The sequence below is a fragment of the Hemiscyllium ocellatum genome, chromosome 19, assembly GCF_020745735.1.
Source record: "Hemiscyllium ocellatum isolate sHemOce1 chromosome 19, sHemOce1.pat.X.cur, whole genome shotgun sequence".
Classification (NCBI taxonomy): Eukaryota; Metazoa; Chordata; class Chondrichthyes; order Orectolobiformes; family Hemiscylliidae; genus Hemiscyllium; species Hemiscyllium ocellatum.
The window spans coordinates 25,961,118-25,985,611 of record NC_083419.1 but is presented as its reverse complement, the minus strand read 5'-3'; the positions used below and the strand labels follow the sequence as shown (position 1 = coordinate 25,985,611).

Here is a 24,494-nt window from a genome sequence, read left to right as displayed (position 1 = left end):
TGAAAGGGGAAAGATATAAAACAGTCCTAAGGGGCAACTTTTTCACTCAGAGAGTGGTACGTGTATGGAATGAGCTGCCAGAGGAAGTGGTGGAGGCTAGTACAATTGCTATATTTAAAAGGCAGCTGGATGTGAATATGAATAGGAAGGGTTTGGAGGGATATGGGCCAGGTACTGGCAGGTGGGACTAGATTCGGTTGGGATATCTGGTCGGCATGGATGAGTTGGACTGAAGGGTCTGTCTCCATGCTGTACATCTCTATGACTATATGAGTAATCTGATAATTTGCATGTGGTCAATGTAAAATGGTTGGGCGAAAGTGGTGGTCTTTGATCTATGCTTCCCAGAACTTTCTATCTTAGGGGTTTTATTCACCTCATGCTTGGGTTTTTTGGAAAGCAATTTGTAGAGAATTGATTGCTATGATTACTCAATCACTCCAATACACCTTGATTATGATTCTATCACATGTCTACCAAGATATCAAAAGGTGAATAAGATGACTCTAGACACCTATTGCTATGTCCCTACAGAGTCAAATTTTGTGACTGAGCAACATTATGATGGATGGACTTAAATGTAAGAGGTGTGAGAATTTGTATTCAAGATGGACAAATCAAAGTATTTTTACTGAGATTGAAGATTAGATTTTGTGGAGCAGCAGAGGGAAATTGTGTGCGCGCATTCATGCATACACACACACACACACACACACACACACACACACACACACACACACACACACACACACACACAATCATCAAAAAGGTTAATGGAATAATGGTGTTTGTTGCCAACTGGCTGAAATGTATAGGGCTGGATGTTATGTTATAATTGTATGCAACTCTGGTGAGACTGCATTTGTGCAGTAGTCTCTGAGGTTATATTTGGCAATTCACGACAACAGTACTGTGATTAAAAGGTTAAAAATCAAAGGTGATTTTTAACTTTGTACACCCCAGGCAAACACTGGCATTCAAAGGATGTAACTTTCAGGTCAGGTTCCATAGATTGCACATTAGTTCTCTTGAGTTTGGAATACTTATTTAGGAGTTTAAGATGATTAAATGAAGTAAAAAGAATAGAAAGGAAAAAACTTCTTCTGCTGATGTGAATTGAGAATAAGCCCCATATTATTCAAGGGTAATGCAGGAAAGAATCCTTTACATGTAGGGTAGTAGAAATCTAGAGACTCCTGCCTGAGAAACCGTTTGAGGCTCTGACTTTTGAAAATTTAGGAACTGAAATTGATAGTTTTTTTAGGCAAAGCTGACAAGGTTTACAAAGTCATTTTGGGTAGATGGAGTTCAGACATGGATGAGCTCAGGTATGAAAGGCTAAAAGGTCAACTCTTGTCCCTTTCTGGAGGGATGGGATTTAAAGATAAAACCAATTGTGATTTGGATAACAATTATTTGCTTTCATACAATTATGAATGTAGGAAACATTCTGAAATTACACATTTTGTTGCAGCATAATGTAAGATAAATTATGCAAAAACAAATGGAGAAAAGATGTGTTTCTCTGGAAAGGAAAGCAAGAAATACTTGAATTTGTACAGCACCTTATATTTGTACGCCTCAAAGCAGTTGATAAGTAATCACCATCTTGGAAGCATATAGATCCATCACTTTACTACAACTCCATCATATGAAATGATTTTGAATATGCAAAATGAACAGACAAAAAAAAACTGCTCAATAGCATTTGTAACTAAAATAACTGTAAAATAACAGCCATAAAGCATGAAGTTACAATGCTTATCATTACTGTTGCTATATAATTTAACCTCTAAGACTTAAACATTTGTAGTTATCAATGGATCAACTTTATGCTTTTTTTTATATTCTTGCTTTACTGGGTACTGAACTAAGTCAATTACACTTTTTACTGAATTAGTCTTAATATTTATTTAGTATCATGTTCATATTTGCCTGCAATGTTGTGCAAAGAATTGTTGCTAATATGTCAGACTATTAATGTGTCTATTTATTATCAGGCAAAGAAGATACAAGGCCTTGCCGGAAGTTAGATGTTAAAATGATCATAAGGAAAGATGACTGCCGCACAACTGGCGCTGTACGTATGATTCTACCTTAGTTCCAGTTTTGCCATTGCTGCTTAAAACAAAAGTATAATGCTAGAGTGTGCAATTGTTAGTATTGTTACATTCAGTTTTATTGCAGAGAAAATATCACTCGTGAATTAAATATGCAGAATTGTTCACAATTCTTAATTCTTTCCAGGTCATTGTAGCTTCTTGTGATGGCAGGTGCCCATCTGCTATGATATTCAACTCTAATATCAACAACTATGCAAGATTCTGCAAGTGTTGTCGAGAAGTTGAGCTCACAGTACAGACTGTGCCACTTTTCTGTGCTGGAAATGCAACATGGATTGATTTTACATTTCAAGAACCAACAGACTGTTCCTGTCAATGGAATTAATCATCTTTAATCTACTGTCATTCATATTCTTACAGAATGGCCTAGAAATTGGTTGATGTCTACTTTAAAGAAACTAGCCCTAGTATTGATATGGCAGGCAGTATGCATGTGCAAATTTTGCATTAAAAGTGCACAGTTCACCTCAATGTTGAAAGCAGAGAAAAGGAGGTGAGAGCCTGCATTTCAAATTGACATTGGTTTTGTTGCATATGCATTCATAAACAACTCTTGTTCCAGATCCCCTCAGCTTGCCAGCCCTGAATGCTGCAGGTATCAAGAAGCAGTTTTCAGAAACACCTAAAAAAAACCATTGAAGCCTGCCATCAATAAGGGAACATTTAAAAAAAATCTCTATCTGAAATTTGAACCAGGAAGAATAGTACTGTTTCTTCTAGCTTCATAGTAGTGCCAAAGACCATTGTCAACCCATTACAATTGCTGTCCCACTCACAAGGTCTGAAATTCGAGTTTCTTTCGCCATCAAGCAGCCTGGTATCACCCAGAGGATGTCCATAGCCCACCAGTCTTATTTACATGAGGCCCAAAACCTGAGCACTCCCACCTGACCCTGGTCCACCACAGGAAGTATTCTGGCTGGAACCAATTTCTAGGCCAATGGCTCTTCAGATATACATTTCTGAACATAACCTGCATGTTTGCGATTGTTTTGTTAAATGCTTTACCCTAAATATTTGTAAATTTACTGTAGGATTAATTTTTTGTGATAACTTGTCAGCAGTGAGATTATTTAACCATAAACCTTTGTGTCCATCTACTGTAGATGTTTAGTAACAACAATCTGTTATACCACAAAACCTTTTTGAGTATATGTTAAATGTTCTTATTTTGTAATACAAACATGAGTAAACATTTTTCTTACGTATTCTTGCTTTTCTATATTGCATTAATTTCATAAGTAGTAATTGTATCACCTTCTGATCAGTTGAGTCAGACAGTTAACTTGTATAATCTGTCTGCAAAATTATGTTGTTTATAAATTGCTGGCACTGTAAATTGTGGTTTCCTACAATATATTTTCTGCACTGACATTCAAACAATTAATTCCTCTTTGATGAAAACTGGAAAATTAAAATAAATAATTATGGCTTCTAAATGTTCACTGTTAACTTGAAATGTCATGCCATAAAATGAGCACTTCTCAGGGTTTTGAAACAGTTATTGGATTCGTCCATGAACACAGACCTTCTAACAAAGCCACCATGCACCTAGCATTTCATTATCCATGACCATCGAGCTGCTTCAGTAGGATGCCCTGTTGAAGTCCTTTCCACCAGAACTTGTGTCATCTTGGTCTCCACCCTGCAAGATCCAGTAATCCACCACCAAGAGGTGCTGGTCAGTTGAAGGACTGACAGCTCTTCAATCTCATAATTCCACTTCTGAGATTGCAGCTGTCACAAATGGACATGGACTTCTCCATAAATTGAGTGGATTAAGCATTGGTTGCTCATTGATAGAGCATCAGATTTTAATCTGAGGGCCCCCGAGCTCAAGTCCTTGCTGGGCCACTCCTTTGACCTTAATTTGATCTGCTCACTTGCGATGACAATTAAACAGAGGAAGTCATTTAACTGAAGGGAACTTCATGAATCATTTTTTGATTCTAAACAAAGTCCACGAGTTGAGTGGGATTCAGGGTAAGTGGGGAAAAATGTTAGGCGTAGGGTGGGATGGTTGTTGGTAAAAGTGACGCAAGAAGAATTCTGCAGAAGCAGTCCTTAGAGTGCCCATCCTTGGGCCTTATTAAACTAATAAAGAGGGATATCTCACCATTTGGCCACAGACCTTAACCAGGCAGTCTTACTATAATAGCCGTGATGTGGAGTTGCTGGTGTTGGTCAGGGGGTGGACAAAGTTAAAAATCACACAACACCAGGTTATAGTCCAACAGGTTTATTTGGAAGCACTAGTTTTCGGAGCGCTGCTTGTTTGGTGGGAGGATGAAGGAACAGCACTCTGAAAGCTAGTACTTCCAAATTAACCTGCTGGACTATAACGTGGTGTGGTGTGGTTTTTACCTTTTACTGTAATAGCTTATCAGGTATTGGTAAAATCCCAGTGTGGTGGGTAAAAACCCTAAAATTGCAGTTAATTAACTACTTAACTGGCTTGGCACATGCCTTCTTTACTGTTGCATTAATTTGTCACTCTTCTTGCAGGTCAGATTGTTCTTTCAAGTTAGTGTATCTACTTCAGTCAGAATGCGCCACCTCTTTAAGGTATTCAGACTGACTTTACCTATTGTAATCTGGCTTCAGAATGGTGTTAGCCTTCCATGCGTTTGCAGAGGCATGCAACCCTCAATGATTTGTTTAGTGCTGGGCTGCACACTACAATCATTCAAATACAATTAACTGAAGAGACAGATGCAATTTACTTGCAGAACCCTAATTCCCAAACTTTTGGATGTTATCCAATTTTGCCCCAAAATGCCTCAGGATCATTGGCACTGAGTAGGAAAACATTCACAGAGATTTTGCTTATATAGCAATTGCATACGAGACCTAAGGTTAATTATGAACAACATAAATAACCAAATGTTACACTCCTACACTTTCCTCTCATTACATTTAATGAGTTTAAAATGAACATGTTCCATCCATAGCACTCAACCCTTTTTAAATATAAAAATATGAAGCTTTCATCTATTTTGCATCTGTAGTAGTAATAGTGCTAGAGGTTCTTGAAACCTTGCATTAATGCTCTGCACCAAGATTGGAGGAGAATAGTTCCAGGGAATTATGAAGTTTGTCAGTTACACCATTAGTTGTACTGTGGCAAAAGTTGCAATGATATTGATGCAAGTAGATTTTTATGCCTCAGCCCAAGTACACTTGGAGAGAAAAAACAGAAATAATTGGATGAGTTGGTGTTCATGAAATGCAGTTATTAATCTGAAAGGATCTTTTACAGGTAATTTTAGAAGTTTTTGATGTGAGGAGTTTCTAATGAGGTAGGGTCTAATAAAGATGTATCTAGAATATTAGGATTTTTTTAAAGTAATATTTTATTTGCACTAAATACACCTTTGCACAGTTTAGCTCAGCATGAGGTTTAAGATATTAGTCTCCTGCTATGATGTGATTATAATATGATCATCGACGGATCTTCCTTTTTACATGTTCCAGACTTGACCCTTTTCTTTACACAGAATAGACTTGAAGCTGTCAAATCGTCTACCAGCCTTTGTAAATACTTTATGAGCATTGTTTCCCCTAGCAACAGAGTTGATGGGCTGGTCTTAATTTCTTTTGTTGAATTGCAAGTTGTGTTGAGTTTTTTGGAGGATTTGTCACTTTGGGACCCAGTAAGTTTTTTTTGCCATTGCACACAAAACTCATCCCATTAATGACTTATACGGCCCAGATGGTATCCCTCACATCCAATCCCGGTTTCATCTTACCAGTTAGAGACAAAAAAAAACTGCACATGCTGGAATCCAAAGCAGACAAACCTTCTTAAGTCCTGAAGAAGGGTTACACCTGAAACATCAACTTCTTCACCTCCTGATGCTGCCTGGCTTGCTGTGTATTTCCAGCCTCCTGCTTGTCTGCTCCATCTTAACAGTGCCATTTCCAGAATAACTCACCACTCACCAGGCATGGATCACTGGCATCTGCATGATATTGAAATGGTCGCTATACAATCGGGGGACCACTAGCATTCTGAATCTTCCCTGCTCTATGTTGAGCAGATTCTGAACATGTTAGAGAAGGAGAAGACAGAACTACTATTCTTCAACAGGTACCTGGAGATCCTAGTAGATGATGTGTGTGTGTGTGAAGGGGGTGGGGATGGGGGGGGGGGGGGAGCAGTGGTGCAAAGGAGTACCATTCTCTTTCCAGAGAACTGGCAGAAAAGGCCATTAAATCATGGTCCAATGTCACCACCTGGGTCAGTGTGCTCTTAACAATCAGGAGGAATGGCCAGCATTATCATAAAAAAAAGTAGGGAGATTTTGTTAAAGCTATGCAGGGCTCTAGTCAGGCCACAACTGGAATACTATAAACTGTTTTGTGGCCTTTATCTAAGCAAATATATACTGGCATTGGAGGCAGTCCAGAGAACATTTACTGGGCTGATCCCAGTTATGGAGGGATTGTCTTCTGAGGAAAGGTTGAGTACATTGGACCTGTATTTGTTGGAATATAGAAGATTTAAAGGCGGCCTTATTGAAACACCTAAGCTTCTTAGGTGACTTGTCAGGATAGATGTGGAGAGATTGTTTCCCCTTGTGGCACAATCAGTGGGCATAATCCTGGAATAAGGGGTCACACATTTAAGACTGAAAGGAGGAGAAATTTCCTCTTTCATAGGGTAGTAAATCTGTGGAATTCTTTACTACAGAGGGCAATTGAGGCTCAATCATTAAATATATTCAAGGATGAGAAAGACAGATTTTTAATCATTAAGAGAATCCAGGGTTATGGGGAAAGACAGGAAACTGGAGTTGAGTATTATCAGATTAGCCATAATCTCATTGAATGATGGAGCAGACTCGATAGGTTGAATAATGTTAAGAGTGTGGTGCTGGAAAAGTACAGTAAATCTGGCTGCATCCAAGGAGTAGGAGAATCGACATTTCGAGCATAAGCTCTTGAATAACCTACTTCTCATCTTATGTTTTGTGGTCTTGTGTTCTTAAAGATAAGCGATTTGTTTCACTTGGAATAATACCCCTGATTCGTAACTGAGCCTATTGCTGGATTGATTTGCAAATAATTTCTGATTCTGTACTGTTGAAACAAATTACACTTGCTACAGAAAATTAGGACTTAACAATGTAAGGACCTTTTTAATAACAAGATTATATTCCCTCAATATTACATAAACTCAGGCTCATAGACCCCAAAAAAACTTATAACTAAGAAGTTCATTCTTGCTGTTGTAAATTGTTCTTGGAGGTTTGTAGAATGTAATTTTTAAATATGTCTGTTCCATTCTGTTTCTTTTTGTATCTCCATCTTATTCAGTCTTTCCTTTCTGATCGTTGTTTTCTTTTCCTGTATCTAACTTGACTCTTAATTCATCTAATTTTGTTCTTCAGTGCTCCTTTCCTCATTTAATTGTACTGATTCTTTTATAAATAGTGATGATCTTGTCTTGTGGGTGTGTATATATTTATAAAATATATATATTGCATCTGACACAGTGTTTTAAATTGTAGCATATAAACATGACAATTGTATTAGACTTAGGAAGGCAGACCAGACTGATGAGTTGAATAGATGTATATGTCTGGAGAAATTTACTACAGAAAAATATGACTTGGTGTGGAAAGAAAGGGAACTATCATTATAATCTAAATAGTACAATTTTAGCGAGACAGATCCAAGGAATGTAGGCAAAAGATGATCCTTGAAAGTGGAAAGGAAAAAAAATACAAACAGGGTCCTTGAGCTTTATAAGGAGAGGCATTGGGAGCTAGCCTAGCTGGAGAATTGTTAAATTTTAGCCTCACCCTTTAGGAAGGATATCAAGAGAGTAGGAAGGATGCAGAGGGGATTTCTTGAACATTACCAAGGATGAATGATATGGAGAGAATAAATGAACTGTGTTTGTTAATTTTAGTGTACAATGAATTAAGAAGGAACAGTGAAACTGGGAGCAGGGGAGCAGGGGGTGGGTCTTTCAGCACCTTGAGCTCTGCCAAAAATCTAAATCTCTTTCTATCTTTTGCAGTGACTTGGCTTCCACAGCCTCCTGTAGCCGAGAATTCCTTGAGTTCACTAATTTCCTCAGCTCAGTCCGAATGGTCTATTCTGCCTCATCGAATCCTTACAGTGTGGAAGCAGGCCATTTGCCCCATGAAGTCTGCACCAATCTCCAAAGAGCTTTTTAAAAATTTGAAAATAAATTGAAACTGTTGGTGCTAAGTTATTCAACCTAGACCCAGACCCCTCTCCTATCCCCTGGAACCTCACATTTACCATGGCTAATCCACCTGCCCTGCACATCATTGGACACTGCAGAGCGAGTTGATCTGGTCAATCCACTTGTCCTGCACAACTTTGATTAGATTCCCTATAGTGTGGAAACAGGCCCTTTGGGCCAACCAGTCCACTCTGACCCTCTAAAGCGTAATCCACCCAGACCCATTTCCGTCTGACTAATGCACCTAACACTATGGGCAATTTATCATGGCCAATTCACCTGACCTGCACATCTTTGGACTGTGGGAGGAAACCAGAGCACCTGGAGCAAACCCACGCAGACACGGGGAGAATGTGCAAACTCTACGCAGACAGTCGCCCGAGGCTGGAATCCAACCTGGCACTGTGAGGCAGCAGTGCTAACCACCGTGCCAATGTTGTGATACCTTTTTTTTCCATTGAACAAATTTAGTATAACCTGGAAGAAGCGTGTTCCAGTTCAGCAAATTCTGGGTCACTCAGCAACTTGTTTCAGTGTCGTTATTGAAATAAATGACCTAACTGCAAACCTCGAATGTTATATTTGTACAGTAGAATTCAATAACATAATCAACCTTTAAATTTCTAGTAGTGCTTTCACACAGTCGGGATTCGAGAATGAATGGAATGAAAGGCACTGATCTTTACTGGAGAAAAGAAAGCCTGAATGAACACGCATTGTTCTGGGAGCAAGATTTTTCAATGCAGTTTCACAGAGACCCTGCAGGTTGCCAGTGAGGTGTTCGCAGATGCAGCCTGAGAAAGCAGCGAGCGGCTGCAGCCAGTTTCCTGGATGCTCTCGGTCAGTTTCTTGTGCCTGGAGCGCCGCTCTTGTCAATCAAACGCAGCTCAATGCCCACCGTCCCTATGGCAGCACCAACCTTGCGGAACAAAGGGGAAAGTTTGGGCCGGGGGCGGTGGGGGGAGTGAAACAATGGCCAGAGCGCATTCACACACACACAGAGGCTTGAGCTTCCAGAGTCTGCCTGGAAGCAACAAGGAATAAATAGTGAAGGAAAGCAGGAAAACAGAGCGATAAGGGCTCAGTCAAATTGAGGATTAGAGGCGCACGCCGGCAGAAATGTGCGGGTAATTTGCTCACATGTTGGAATTGCGCGCTTGGGAAATCGCGATGTATAATACAAGCTTGTTCAAAGCTAGGACTTGGTCGGTCAACTTATGGTTGTGAGAATACATCTTCGGCAATGCCCACTTTTTAATAAGAATAAAGCAAAAGCAAAAATAGATCAGTAGAAGCGTTCCAATTTTTTTCCAAGCTTATACATTACTTTAGGCATGAAAACAGTTAATGCTTTCGAGGTGTTCAATGCGTTTTTTTTGTGGAGTGCACTTAAGGTTGTTTTCATTTGTATGTAATGGCATCAAATTTGGTTTAAGGGCACCCAGATTATTTGTGGCCAGTAAATTCGTGTGGCCAGAGATTACAATACTCTTTCAGCAATTGCGCTTTCTCTTGGATAGAAGAATTGGAGTTCCGGGTAATTGGTCTGTTCCAGATTAACAGCAAAGTAAAACGTTTTATGGCTGAAATCAACTGATAAAATAGCATTCATGAAATACTCCACATTACTTACTTATTCTTTTTATCAAAATGACAATAATTGACTCAAACATGCCACATAAAATACATTTTATATTAGTTTACAGGGACTGCTACAGTTACTGTTCAGGTTACATTTCTTTAAATAAAGCAGATGATTGTTATTGGAAGAATCTATAAAATTAACAAAATGCATGCACTCATTCCATCACTTAAGATGTGCAGCAAGTGTAAAACAGTATATTTGTGGAGGTTGTAATTTAACAAATCATTCAAAAATCGATTGGATCTACCTAGGGGTGATGATATCATTGGGCTAGTTAACATGGATAGTGCACAATATATTCAAATTTCATCAGGGCAGCTGAGGAACTTAAATTAACTCTGAGATTGAAAGCTAGCATCATTAATGGTGATCATGTAACTATCACTATTGTATCAAAACATCTGCAATCCTCTTCCTGACCTCTCCGCCCCCACCCCACTTCGGCCTATCACCCTCACCTTGACCTCCTTCCACCTATCCCACCTCCATCGCCCCTCCCCCTAGTCCCTCCTCCCTACCTTTTATCTTAGCCTGCTTGGCTCTCTCTCTTATTCCTGATGAAGGGCTTATGCTCGAAATGTCGAATTCTCTATTCCTGAGATGCTGCCTGGCCTGCTGTGCTTTGACCAGCAACACATTTGCAGCTATCAAAACATCTGGTTCAGTAAAGTCCTTTTGGGAAGGAAACTTGCTTTCTCTATCTGATCTGGCCCACAGCTGGGTGGTTAATTCCTAACTGCTGCCCTTGAAATAACCTAGCAAGGTTTAAAGGCATTAAGGAATGGGCAACACTTTGTGGCCTTACTGATGACACCCACTTTTAATGAAAAAAAAGCAATAAATACTAAGGATTGTGAATAATGCTATCCTGTAAACCATGCTGGATAACTCTTATCAACAACCAGAAAGCTACTAATAGACGAACAATTTATTACCATTTTGCCAATTTATTTGAATAGTTTTAAAAGTGTTTAATTATGGTTCATGCATAGTTCTATAATTAATTGCCTGCTGCTGAATTACCCAATTGTCATGTCCAGGCTTTTTGACCATTTTCCCATGGGGGATTTGAACCTGAAATTATGTTTACTACTGTACTTTTAAGTATGTAATATTTTCATGATAGTCATGATTTAGAGATGCTGGCGTTAGACTGGGGTGTACAAAGTTAAAAATTGATTTTCATGTTTCTTTTTAGTATAAAAGGCTCTTCAACAAATAACAGTTACCGTATAAACAAAGTTGTTTTCCCAGTAAACAAACAATTTGTTAGCTTGTCTGGGCAATCAGAAAGCTCGTCTCACTCTTGGGTTATACATTGTTATGAGAATGAATGTCATTACATCTGTCGTTAGTCGGATTTACCCAGTATATTTAAGTTTCTGAATCTTTTGTATGGTAAGCTGTTAGAAGTCTGAGCTGAAAATGTAATGGAAAGAGGATATCTAGGTCCTGTGTGAACCATACAAGGAAATTATCTCATTCTCTAATCAATCAAATTGAAGAAACATGACAAGAACTGAAAATTGTAAATTAGTGTGGGTGAATTCAAAGTCAAATCAGGTAACAAAAGAAAAATATAGAGTTGGGAAGAACAACTAAGTTAAAAGAAAACAGAAAGCTAAACTTTATCAAAAGAATTATTCATCCTTTTTAGGATCTAAAATCTCCAACAACAATTAAAACCTGAAGGAAGAAGACTTCACATGTATAAAAATAATTTTCAGTGCCAGAGAGGCTATCTTATTATAAGAATTTTTTGATTGAAATTGCTAAACAGGTTAGTGTGCAGGTACAGCAAACAGTTGGGGAACCACATTGAATATCACAATTTATTACAATGGAATATAAAAATTGGAAAGTTTTACTGTAGCTGCACTAGCAATTGATGAAACTGTATATAGATGTGGTGTCCTTTGTTGAGAAAAGGTGTAGTTGCTTTATAAACAGATCAAAGAAGATTCAGTCAACTTATTCCTGTGAAGCAGGGTTTAAGTCGTGTGCACATGTTGGGGCCTCTGTCCTTTGGAATTTGGAAGAATGAGAGGTGACCTAATTGAAATATCAATGATCTTCAGGGGATTAGATAGGATGGATATGAATCAAGTCTTTACTGTTGTGTGGGGAGATTAAAACTCTGGATATAGTTTAAGTATAAGTGATCTCCATTTTAAGACAGAGGTGAATGAGTTTTTTTTCCCTCAGCAGTTGATTAGAGTGTGAAATTCTCTTTCCCAGAAGTATTAGAGGTTGAATCTTTAAATTTATTCAAGATTGATTTAGATGAATTTTGATTGATGAGGAAATCAAAGGTAATGGGGTACGGGTAGAAAATACCAGTTGAGTCTAAGCCAGATCAACCATGATTTGGCTGTAGTCTCAACCATCAGTGGAGCTGTCTCAAAGGGCCAAATGCCCTATCCTGCTCCTAAGCCCTTTGTTCCTAATTGACCTTCTGTGTCAAATTTAATTCATACGCTTGTTCATATATGCACTGCAACTTCATACCATTCAATGTATTTTGGTCATAGCCTGTACAGTGAGATGCCATTTTTTGGGTACCTCACCTTTTGACACATCCTGGACACCAGGTACTGGAATTCTGATTTTGGATCTAAACTTCCAATGTGTAAATTAATGTAGCATTGCACATAAAGCTGTAATGCAATTAACATTGTGATAAATTTGAATGTAAATTATGTTCCCTTTTTATCGGAAAAGGCTTTGACATTGGTGAAGTTGGGAATATGAAAGTTAAAAGTTTCTTGAGAAACTCTATGATTCAGAGGATCTACTTGCATTCAGCACAAGGGATTAATGTAGTTCTCAAGTCATGACTGTAGTTTTTGTCTGTCAATCTCCTGACCTTTGAGGTCCCATTGACATCACTATTTGTGTATCAATATTGCAAACATAACTACGAGAACTCAAGTTTGGGATTGTTTCATCTGTTAGACAACCTGGGAAACACAAACAATCAAAAACAGTAGTTTGTCCAGAGCAAAGTCTCTGAGGCAAAATTTGCCAGGAAATAACAGTGATACTGAATTAGGATTTCGGGTTAACAATTTACATAAAATCTAATTTCAACTTGCACCATCTGGAAGTGTGAGGGGGAGCAAGTTCAATCAAATCATCAAGGGGGAATTAGATGATTATTTAGTAGAAATCATGTGCAGCATTATGGGGGAAGGACAGGAGAAAGCACTAAGCCACAATGCTCATTCATAAAGCTAGTATAGATATAATGGGCCAAATGTCCTTTTTCTACAATGAACCACTTCTGTGATTTACTGTTGGAGATTTTAAAGCAGTATATGTTTAAAAGAAACCAGCTCACTATAAAATGGATTTAGCTTTTGGACTTTTGATTTTCTATTATCAGAAGTTATCGTATAGTAAGTCACATGGATCGCTTATCTGAGGCAGATATGACAGACACAAATTATGCTTAACAGTCTTTTCCAATTACATTAGATTCATAAAAGCTAGACAAAGACTATTTCAATATTGTTAATAACAAAAATAAAACAGAATGTTGTAGTTGGCAAGTCAGGAGCATTATTTTTAAGTGTACATGTTAGAAAATATCTAATCATATAGAGAACTATCAATGGGATGACTTGTACTGCACAACTAACCATGTCTTTTGCCATACTGTTCCAATATATCTACAAGACAGGTACCTATTCAGCAATGTGGAAAATTGATGATTGCACAGTGTTCAGTACTATTCACAAATCCTTAGATTCTGAAACAGTCCATGTCCACACATAGCAGGATCTTGGTGATATCGAAGCTAAGTGACAAGCAACATTTATGTAACAGGGAATGGCCACCTCTAACATAACAGAATCTACTAGCTACCTTTGACATTTAATAGTATTGCTTTCACTAAATTCTCCCTCATCAGCATTTTGAAGGTAATCATTGATTATAAACTTAACTGGGCAAAACTACTGTGGCTACAAGAGTAGGTCAGAGGCTGGCAAGTCTGCAGCACGTAACACACCTCTTTGCTGCACAAAGCTTGTCCATGACTCACAAGGTACATGCCATGCATGCACTTGAATATGCTCCACTTTCCTGGATGAGTGTAGCTCCAGTCACACTTCAGTAAATTGACACAGTTGAGAACAAAGCAACCTCGCCTGATCAGTACTCTATTCGCCACCCTAAATATTCACTCCCTCCAAAAACGCAATGTAGCAGCACTTATAAAAGATTCACTGCAGCGCATTTGCTGGCTCGTTTGACAGTATTTTCCAAATTTGTGACCTCTGCCACCTACAAGGACAAGTGCAACTGATGCATGGGAGCACCAGCAGCCGCATGTTTCCTTCCAAACCCCACACAAGACTGAATTTTTAACTCCATTGTCAGCAGGTTATAAAGGCTGGTGGGCTCCTAAAACTCACTGGGTTTCTTCCCACTGGCTGCTTTCACATAGCTAACCTGTCAGCCTAATCCCAACAATAACCTGGACTAATCTCTCTGTCCCTGGCTAGATTTTGCCAGGCTTGATTGTAATCACAGCCATAGCCACGACTTCCACCTGGTATTTCTGGTACTACAGTGCAGTTGGGCATCTATTTGCTCTGTGCAAAGAGACTTCCTCCTTAGATAAGGAAAGAAGTTTTGCTTTAAAGCAATTAATGCTGTTCCATCATTAAATCAATATTTGGAACACCGGTGAGGTTTGTACACTAACTCACCAGTAGGTTCTTAGTCATGCTGGTTGTTTTGGGGAGATGGGAGTCACTGAGGCTAAGATCACGGCACCCATAAAATCCACCCCACTCTTGTGACTTGTAGCAATGTCACATTTCCTTTCTTGTTGCCAGTACAGAATCCAGGAAGACCCCTCACCAACAGTACTGTGGCCACTAATACCTACTGGACAGCAATAGTTAAAGAAGGTGATTTAGCACCACCTTTGCAAGAATTATTAAGGATGAGATAGTTGGATGTTGAGATGCCAGTGTTGATCTGGGGTGGACAAAGTAATCACCAGGTTATCGTCCAACAGAGGTAATATCTTTCGAAGTGCTGCTCCTTCGTCAAGTTGGTAGCTGCAGACAATGCCCAGAAATAGAGAAAAATGGAAACCAGACATAGGGAGAGCTGATAGGAATCTAGGGGAGAAGGAGTGATAATGGGGACTGTAAGTACTTGAAAATGAGTTGGCTATGCTGAATGTAACTCATACAGGACAGGACCTGGGAGTGGGGTGGGTTGATAACAGACATGGAGGAAATTGCTAATGCTCTGCAACTATTAAGCAAAATTATTAAGCTAAATGGATGGAACAAAGGTGTTCAGCATAGCATTTATCCAGCCCCCGTTTCATGAAATACTTTGCTGAATTTCTTGGCTAAACGATCCTGAGCTTTCAGTTCCCTTCCACTTCAACACACCGCCATGTTTCTGTGCCAACATTTCTGTGTCAGGTCTGCTGTGGTGCTTCAGCATAGCTCAACGCAAGCTGGGGGAAAAACACTGCATCTTCTGCCTATTACCTTACAGGCCTCATGACTCAACACTGAGATGAACAATTTCAAAACATGAACTGCCCTCCATGTCTTTTAATGCACCCCCCACAAGACACACACAAACCCTCCGGTCCTGTATGGACTGCTGACAGGACTGCTGTCAGCAACCCATTTTATAATACAGCTACTCACGTTATCATCTCATCTTTCCTGGATTACCATCATAATCACTTTATTTGTTTTCCTTTCTCTTCTCCTTTCCTAGGGCACCATTTCCATTTACCTGATTCACTAATAATTATGTCAGCAGCATAAATACCACCATTTCCTAAGTGCTGTCAGTTCTGATGATGGATCACTGGATTTGAACTGCTAACTCTTTCTCTCCCTGTAAATTCTGCCAGACCTGCTGAGTTTCTTCAGCACCTTTTTCTTTGCAATGGTTTGACTAGCATAGAACATTTCTTGGATTCTTGTTTCAATCCGATGCTCACAAACATTCCTAGATATTAAATTTGGCTACCATTTCCTAATAGGGAAGATTTTCATAATCACGGCATGCAGACACATCAGTACTGTTTTGTATATGATTAAACGATGCAGTGATTATGTACCTTTCATAATTTGTTTAATCTCTGCTCCACAGTGAGTTTATTTACACTTCATTTTATTTGGCACTTGTTCAATTCACTTCTCCAACCTCATTAAGTGTTAACAAATATTTAAATTCAGTCTGAATCATCTGAAGACTGCCTTCATAGAGCATGCACTTTCCCTTTGAGCAGGCACAGCATATTAAAAGTTGGCTTCGTTTAACAATTGGTGCAAAGCTTTGTTTACTTTAGATATGTTAATTCTTCAATTAACTGACATTGAAAAATAGCATGCACTTATCTCAGTATACTGTAGGCGAGCTTTGCATTGGTTACATGCATTCCTGTCACAAATTTGCCATGAGTGCAATATTGTGTAATTATGTCTTGGATTTTCTGCAGATCTGATGTAGATCTGTGCATCTCCATTACATTATCTGGTCATTATAAGCTCCTATAAATTTCTGAATCAAAACAAAAGTTCCTTTTAAGTGTGTGCAGTTGTCTCATCTTTTTTATATTTAGCCTCAGTTATTTTACCCAACATGTTCCTGGAGTAGAGGCATACCTAATGCAGTCAGTGTACTGAAATGCTACACCAAGCAAGGTAAAGAAGCTGATCAGATGGACAAGACCATTTTGCTTTTGTTTATTACAAAATGCGTTTTCCAGGTAAGACTATATACGGTTTTGAACTATGAAAGAGGTCTTTAGCATTATTGTTATATGAATTACAGTGAAGTAAATTTTAACAACAAAGTGTCTTCCTATTGGTTATTCGTGTTTCCATTATGCTACAATGTAACTATAGCCATAAAGAGATCTGCAAAAGAGAGATCAATAACATTAATCACAGTTAAACTTTCTAACATGTAACACAAATACTAGTTAAACTTAGCAATTACTGGTAATTAACTTTTTCAATGATACATAAACACTGAAAAATATAACAGTTGTAAAAGAAGTCTTTTGCAAAAAAAAGTTTGTTGTTTATCAAAAATGATGAATATAATAATGGTGAAAAATCATGGCATTTCTATTCATTAGCTTTCTATTCATTATCTACACATGTTGGTGTTATCAAAGAAACAAAAGAATATCTGTAAATCAAAGCTATCAACTCTTCAATAAATTTGTCTTTCAAAGTCTAATTATGATAAAGAAAATTTATTGCCTTAGGTTTGATTAGAAAACTGTATTTAAACATAAAAATGAAGTTGAGTTACCACATTGGATGCAACTAAGAAAGGGAATGTAATTTGTGCATGAAATGCATTTTTTTCAACAGTGAAGTTATGCCCCACCTTTTTGCATTGGCCCTGTGTACTCGGCTGGAGGGCAGTGAGGGGAGTGTGGGTATTGGGGATGCAGTGAGGTTGAGGTAATGTCAGTGGACTAGTAATCTAGAGCCCCAGGCTAATTTTGTGGGAACGTGATTTTTAACTGCATTTTAACATGTGGTGAAATTTCAACTCATTAAAAATCTGGAATTTCAACGAAGGTGGCCCAATGGTAAAAGGTAAAGGCAAAGTTACTATAGTTCCCTCTCTTGAAGAGAAATGACTTGCAATGAGTTTAACCTGAGGGTTAGGTTAGGGTTCACTTCAAATATAGTTTATTCTTGAATCAACATCCCTAAATTATTGGCTTGTCATTTATTTCATTGCTATTTATGGGACCTTGATTGGTAAAATCTGATTTCTGTCTTTCTCTGTATTCCGGGTGATTATACTTTGAAAATACTTCATTTGTCCAAGCACTTTGCAACAGCCTAAAGCTATGAAAGGTGACATTTACTTGCAAATTGCTTATTTCTCATTCATGAAGAAAACTGCTTACCTTCTTAAATGCTGTGATACTGAAAGGATAGTGTTCTCAATAAAACAGGAAACTATTCAGGAAAAATCAAAAGATTTAAGTTTATCTGTCCTCCACATGAGATTATAATGTTACCATAAACAACAGCAGTCAGCTAATTAGCTCACCAAGCCCTCAATGATACAGGCAGGTCATAGGTTATGAACAGGTTCTGTTCTTCAGTCCACTTGCAAGTCAGTTAGTTCGCAAGTCGTAATACAATGCAGGACATGACAAAAGAAGTGTTTGTAAGTACAGGAAATGGTCGCATGTTGGATCTTTAAAATTTCACTCCAGTATGAGAGCACATTCCTAAGTATAAGTGTCTGTAAACAGTTATATAAGATTATCATAAATTGGGGGCCTCTTTCTATAAGGTAATGGCTCATCTGATTGTCCTTAACTCCATTTTCCTGCATGATACCCATAACTTTTGTTTCCCTTGTACACCAAAGAGCAGCTTGGGTCAGCCTCGAATATATCCAATCTTCCAGCCTCTATTGCTGCCTGTTGAAGAGAATTCTCCTATTTTTCATCTTCAAAGGGAGATGCCTCACTTATAAACCATGTCCCCTAATTCTAGCTTCTCCAAAGAGAGGGAACATCCTCTCAACATCTACTCTACCAAGCTCCTTCAGAATCTTATTTGTTTCAGTAAGAATACCTCACATTCTACTAAGCTTCAATTAATATAGATTCAACCTGCTCAACATTTCCTCATAAGACATCATGTTCATTTCAGGAAGCAGTCTAATGAGTGTTCTCTGAGTTGGTTCCACTGCAAGTACACCTTAACAAGGTGACCAAAATTGTATACACAGCTCCAGGAAGGGTCTCACCTATATCCTTGCATTTGTAGAAAGACTTCCCTACTTTTTGGTTGATTCTCAACTGCCCTCTAAAATGGCCAAGCAAGTTACGCAATTCAAGGGCAAGTAGGGATGGGCAATTATTCTCATACCTGTTATGATAAAGGCCAACATTCCATTTGCTTTTCAAATTAATTGCTAAGATTTTGTGATTCACATACATGAACACCTTTATAAACTGGTTAAAAAGAATGCATTTTCCAGTCCACAGGTTATTTGGATTGCCAGTTAGCCACGAACAGATCAACAACAAGTAAAGTTTTGATTGAATGGAATCATTTTCCTGATGGAGTTCAAGCAGAAAGATACTTGATCACATATGGATCATTTTCTCCACTTTTTTCCAACTTTGTGGTGAGATCAGTCCCAACAAGGATGCACTTATACTACTTAAAACAAATTATTTCTGATTTGGAGAACTGGCTTTATTGAATTTAGATAAAACTAGAAAACTCCATTCAAGCAGATATTAAGACATATTTGATAAATTCAGTCATGAAAATAGAAATATAAAGATATGATTATAAATGTACATTAATTTAGCTTAACTTTTTTTTATAAGTAACTACACTAATTTTCATCAATCTATAGGAAAAGATAATCAAAGATGAAGTTGTAGAACCTTGCATATATTAGGAAATATTTCAGATGTAGTTTGGGTGAATTTACATTTCCTCACATTAAATAATCACATTCAGTTATTCTATTTTGCATACATTTGTATCTGTTTCATCATTTCTCCTGAATCACCTTTAATCATGATGCAGTTTTCTTTCTATTGTCCAGAGATCTGCTCAAGGATCAAATATCATACTGTACGACCTTCAGCAAAATGTGAATTATTATTTTACCATAAAATCAATGAGAAATGGAAAAATTTTGGACCATAAGTCATTCACTACATGTAAGTGCAAGCTTGCTGAACAAGTTAATATGATTTACAGTTAGGCAACCATGTACAGAATAAGAAAAAAAAACATATATTCTATTCTTATGTGTTTTTCCTATGAAATGCTATGAAGCACATATGATTACACTGTATTGCCAATTGTTAAACCAACTGCGGCATGGTAGTAGAAGGATGGATGTAGATTTGATTCTCCTCTACTGGTGAATTTTTGATACTGGCTGATTTAGTCTCTCCTATGCTTCTGGTGATAACTCAAATCATACTGTGGAAGTCTGCAAGCCTTGGAGTTGGTTTTTACCTGCATGTTAAATGGTATTTGAAGAGTGGGGACTTGCTAGAAACACCAAATTGACTAAAAGGTACTTCACAACATGGCTATTGGACTATAATGAGAATTGCATTCAGCTATTCTTTTCAGAGGTCTAATCCATCAGATTGGTGAATGAAGGATTTTCTTTAAACCAATGAATTCCTACTAAGATTTATATTTTATATTATGCTTTGACAATTGATTGTAGGTTCAATCCCTCTGCAGAGTATGAGTACATGATTTAAGTTGTTGCTGCAGTGCACTGAGGCTATAATAACCAAGGGTACCCTACTTTGGATGAGAATTAAACACAAAATACAAGTTGACCACTCTAGTTTGTTCATAAACAAGTTAAATGATGATAGTAATTAGATCAGACTTTTGGTGATAGTCATTTTACATCAACTCATTTGGGAATGTTATGACATATCTATGGGGCAGGTAGTTTTTCTCACTTCTTAGATGCTGCCAGACCTGCTGCGTTCCTCCAACAATTTCTGTATTTGTTACTTAAGTGTAAATGTAAGTGTTTGAAAAGTTTAGAAGAAAACATTTTAGATTTTAGATTTGCAAATTCTGTGGTGAGAGCAATGCTAACACTTTCTCTTTCTCCAGCTTTACTTGGAGAAACTGCCATTATTACAAATGTTTCAACAACTACTGCTTCATTCAATTGGAGGGAGTTTGGGACCGGAAGATATATCACTACAATAAGCCTTAATTTCACTTCATACACCGTATCACCAGTCGTAAATAACTATACATGGAATCAGTTAAAACCTGGAGCTCTGTATAATTTCTCTTTGGAATTGAAGCAATTGCACCATTCAGGACTGTCCTTGACGCAAGTATTTTATATTATGATTGAAACAGGTATGAAAATGTTATGTACATATAGTCTATTTTTCGATGTTTGTATTGAGCTACAGTATAATTGTATTGGGGTTTGAATATTTTGGAAACAGAGCATTCTGTAAGAAATGGTTTAGTTGTGTGCACTAAAAATAAAATAGCATATACATCTCAATAAATCAATTAAAAGAGTTTCAAATGCAAGCAAGTTGCAACATAATGGATAGGCTTTGTTTCTGATGTAGAGCTATTATGCTTCTTAGAAGAATTATGAGAGGAATTTGTATTTCAGGTTGATGTACTTCTTTAATGTAATAGCAAAATGTTAGTTCATAGGAACATAGAAAATATATCACTCCAACAAATCAGTGTTTGCATAACCTTTGGCTATTGACATAAAGTTAAACCACAAAATGTTTAATCCTCTTTTAATTTAACAGTAACCTATTGTTAGAAATAAGCAAATAACTTATATGCCTTTACAGCATATGTTTACCATTTGAATTAGTATTTGTGAGTTTACTATGCTTTGTTAATAAGTAATGGACTCAAACTCAATTTTCCACTCAAACATTCCACTTAAGTAGTTTAGTCAAGAGAAATTTTGCTTGCTGCTCAGATGTGGAAATTTTGAAAATATCAACTGGTGCAACATTTCATGTTTTTTTTGGTCAGACATGATTCTTAACACAATCATGGCAATATTTAGCAGCTTGCAAATTAATTCACTGAGAAATCAATATAGACTGAACCCCTATTTGTATAGTGTGAAGTGAACAAGTTCTTGAATTTACACAAATCCAGGATTTAAGGGAAGTTTTTCAATACCCAGATTTACAGTCTCATTAGTGTGTGCAGGAGTACGAGAAAGGTTTAATCAGCTAAAACTGTGTCGTTGTCAATATAAGGATAATAGATAAATGCCAATCATTGTCAACATTCACAATCACTCACTAATGAGTATGATTGTCAACCTGGAAAGTTCTATCTATGCTAATGAATAATAAATGTCAACACTGATTCCAGCTGAACACAGGTGGGCTAGGACACAGACTGTAGGGTTTTAGGAATGGTTTCTCCTACTCACATAAGTATACAGTGTAATTAGATAATACTGGTTTATTCCACTTTAGTATGAGAACACCCTCATCTCTCTTTATGATCTCAGGATGATTTAATTGCATAAGGCTCTGTTAAATTTCTAGGATTGTCCATTCTGTTAAAGCATTAGTTTGTAAAGTTATCTAGTGCCAAATGGAAAGAATTCCAGTGATGGGTTTATCACTGCAAATGTACTTAGAGTGACAGGTTTGCTATTTAGTTGACATTTTTGTGATTCAGGTATCAGACTGATGAGTCTGTCACAAAGGCGTGAAAACTTGAATGTTACAACACCAGTACAGGTGGCATGGAGGCTCAGTGGTTAGCACTGCTGCCTCATAGGACACCATTTCAATTCCACTCTTGGGCAACTGCCTGAGTTGAGTTTGCACATTCTCCCAGTATCTGTGTGAATTTCCTCTGGGTGTTCCGGTTTCCTCCCACAGTTGAAAAGATGTGCAAGTTTGGGGGATTGGCAATGCTAAATTGCCCTTAATGCCCAGGGATGTGCTACCTAAGTGGATTCCTGATGAAGGGCTTATGCTTGAAACATCAATTCTCCTGCTCCTTGGACACTGCCTGACCTGCTGTGCATTTCCAGCACCACACTCTCAACTCTGATCTCCAGCTAAGTGGATTGCCAATGGGAAATGCGTGGTTCCACGCATAAGGTGAGTTTGGGTAGGATGTTTTTCAAAGGTCAATGTGGCCTCGATGGGCTGAATGGCCTGATTGTACATTGTAGGATACAATGATTCTATAACCAGTAGTGTTGACTTTGGAGCCAACTTAACACTAAAAGTATCACATATATTGCCACCTTCTGACTTCCTGGATAATAATCACCAATTTTCTTTTATTCATTTGTGGGAAGTGGGCATTGCTGGCTGGCCAGCATTTATTGCTTATCCCTAATTGCCTGTGAGAACGTGGTGGTAAGCTGCAGCCCATGTGCAGTAAGTTGACCCACAATGCTGTTGGGGGGGATTTCCAGGATGTTGACCCAAGCGACAGTGAAGGAATAACAATATACTTCCAAGTCAGGATGGTGAGTGGCTTGAAGGAGAATCTGAAGGGGTAGCATTCCCATATATTTAATGTGCTTTTCCTTCTAGATGGAAGTAGTCATGAGTTTGGAAAATGTTGTCTAAGGATCTAAGATAATTTACACTACTGCTATTGATTGTTGTTGGTGAAGGGAATGGATTTTTATGGATGTGGTACCTATTAGCGAACCACCTTATCCTGGATGATATCAAGAGTGTAGAGTTTTGTTGGACTGCACCCATCCAGACAAGTCTGGAATACTTCATCACATTTGTGACTTGCGTCTTGCAGATGTTGGATAAGCATTGGAGAGTTAAGAAATGAGTTACACATGGAAGTATTCTTAGCTTCTGACTTACTCTTGTAGCCATTGTGCACGTTTAGTTGAGTTTCTGGTCAATGGTAACTCTTGATAATGGGGGATTCAATGATGGTAATACCATCGAATGTCAAGGGACGGTGGTTAGGTTGTCTCTTATTGGTCGTAGCCATTGCCTGGCATTTGTGTCGCATGATTGTTATTTGCCACTTGTCAGCCCACTTCTGATCTAATGATGGAGGGAAGGTCATTTATGAAGCACCTGAAGATGGTTGTGCCTAGGACACTTCCCTGAGGAATTCTTGCAGAGATGTGCCGGATCTGAGATAAATAACCTCCAACAACCATCTTTCTATTTGCCGGACATGATCCAACCAGCAGAGAGCTTGCCCACTGATGTCCATTGATTGTGGGTTTTGCTAGGGCTCTTTGATGCCACACTTGGTGGAATGCAGCCTTGATGTCAAGGGCTGTCACTCTCACCTCACCTCACCTCTGGAATTCAGTTCTTTTGTCAGTGTTTGAAGCAAGACTTTAATGAAGTCAAAAGATGAGTGGCCCTGCTAGAACCTAAACTAGGCACCGCTGAGCAGGTTTTAGCTGAGCATGTACTGCCTGATTGCACTGTTGATAATACATTCCATAACTTTACTGATAATTGACAGTAGACTGATGGGACAGTAATTGACAGGTTGGATTAGACCTACTTTTGTGTACAGGATGTATCTGGTAATCTTCCATATTGCAGGGTAGATGGTCATATTGTAAATTGTCCTGAAACAGCTTGGCTAGAGGAGCAGCAAGATCTGGAGCACAAACCTTCAGTACTATTGTCCGAATGTTGTCAGGACCCATTGCCTTTGCAATATCCAGTGTTTTGACTGTTTCTTGATATTGCATGGAGTGAATCAAATTGGCTGAAGGGACTGGTGTCTGTGATGCTGGGGAAAACATGTGAAGGCCTAGACGGATCATCCAGGTGGCTGAGAATTACTGAAAATGCTTCAGCCTTATCTTTTGCATTCATGTGTTGGGCTGTTCCATCATGGAGGATTGGGATATTTGTGGGGCCTCCTCCTCCAGTGAGTTGTATAATTGTGCATCACCATCCATGACTGGATGGTCATGGCAGGTCTGCAGAGCTTCAATCTGATAC

The 24,494-nt window shown here is 38.2% G+C and overlaps 1 protein-coding gene across 1 annotated transcript in view; it reads left to right on the top strand.

Annotated features, from left to right (window-relative positions):
* Window positions 1–2,448, top strand: part of otogl (otogelin-like) — a 206,216-nt gene extending 203,768 nt beyond the window's left edge. The window contains exons 52-53 of the mRNA XM_060840058.1: window positions 2,001–2,080; window positions 2,248–2,448. Coding sequence (XP_060696041.1) covers window positions 2,001–2,080; window positions 2,248–2,448 — 281 coding nt within the window. The remainder of the gene's footprint in view (window positions 1–2,000; window positions 2,081–2,247) is intronic.
* The last annotated feature ends 22,046 nt before the right edge of the window (window positions 2,449–24,494 follow it).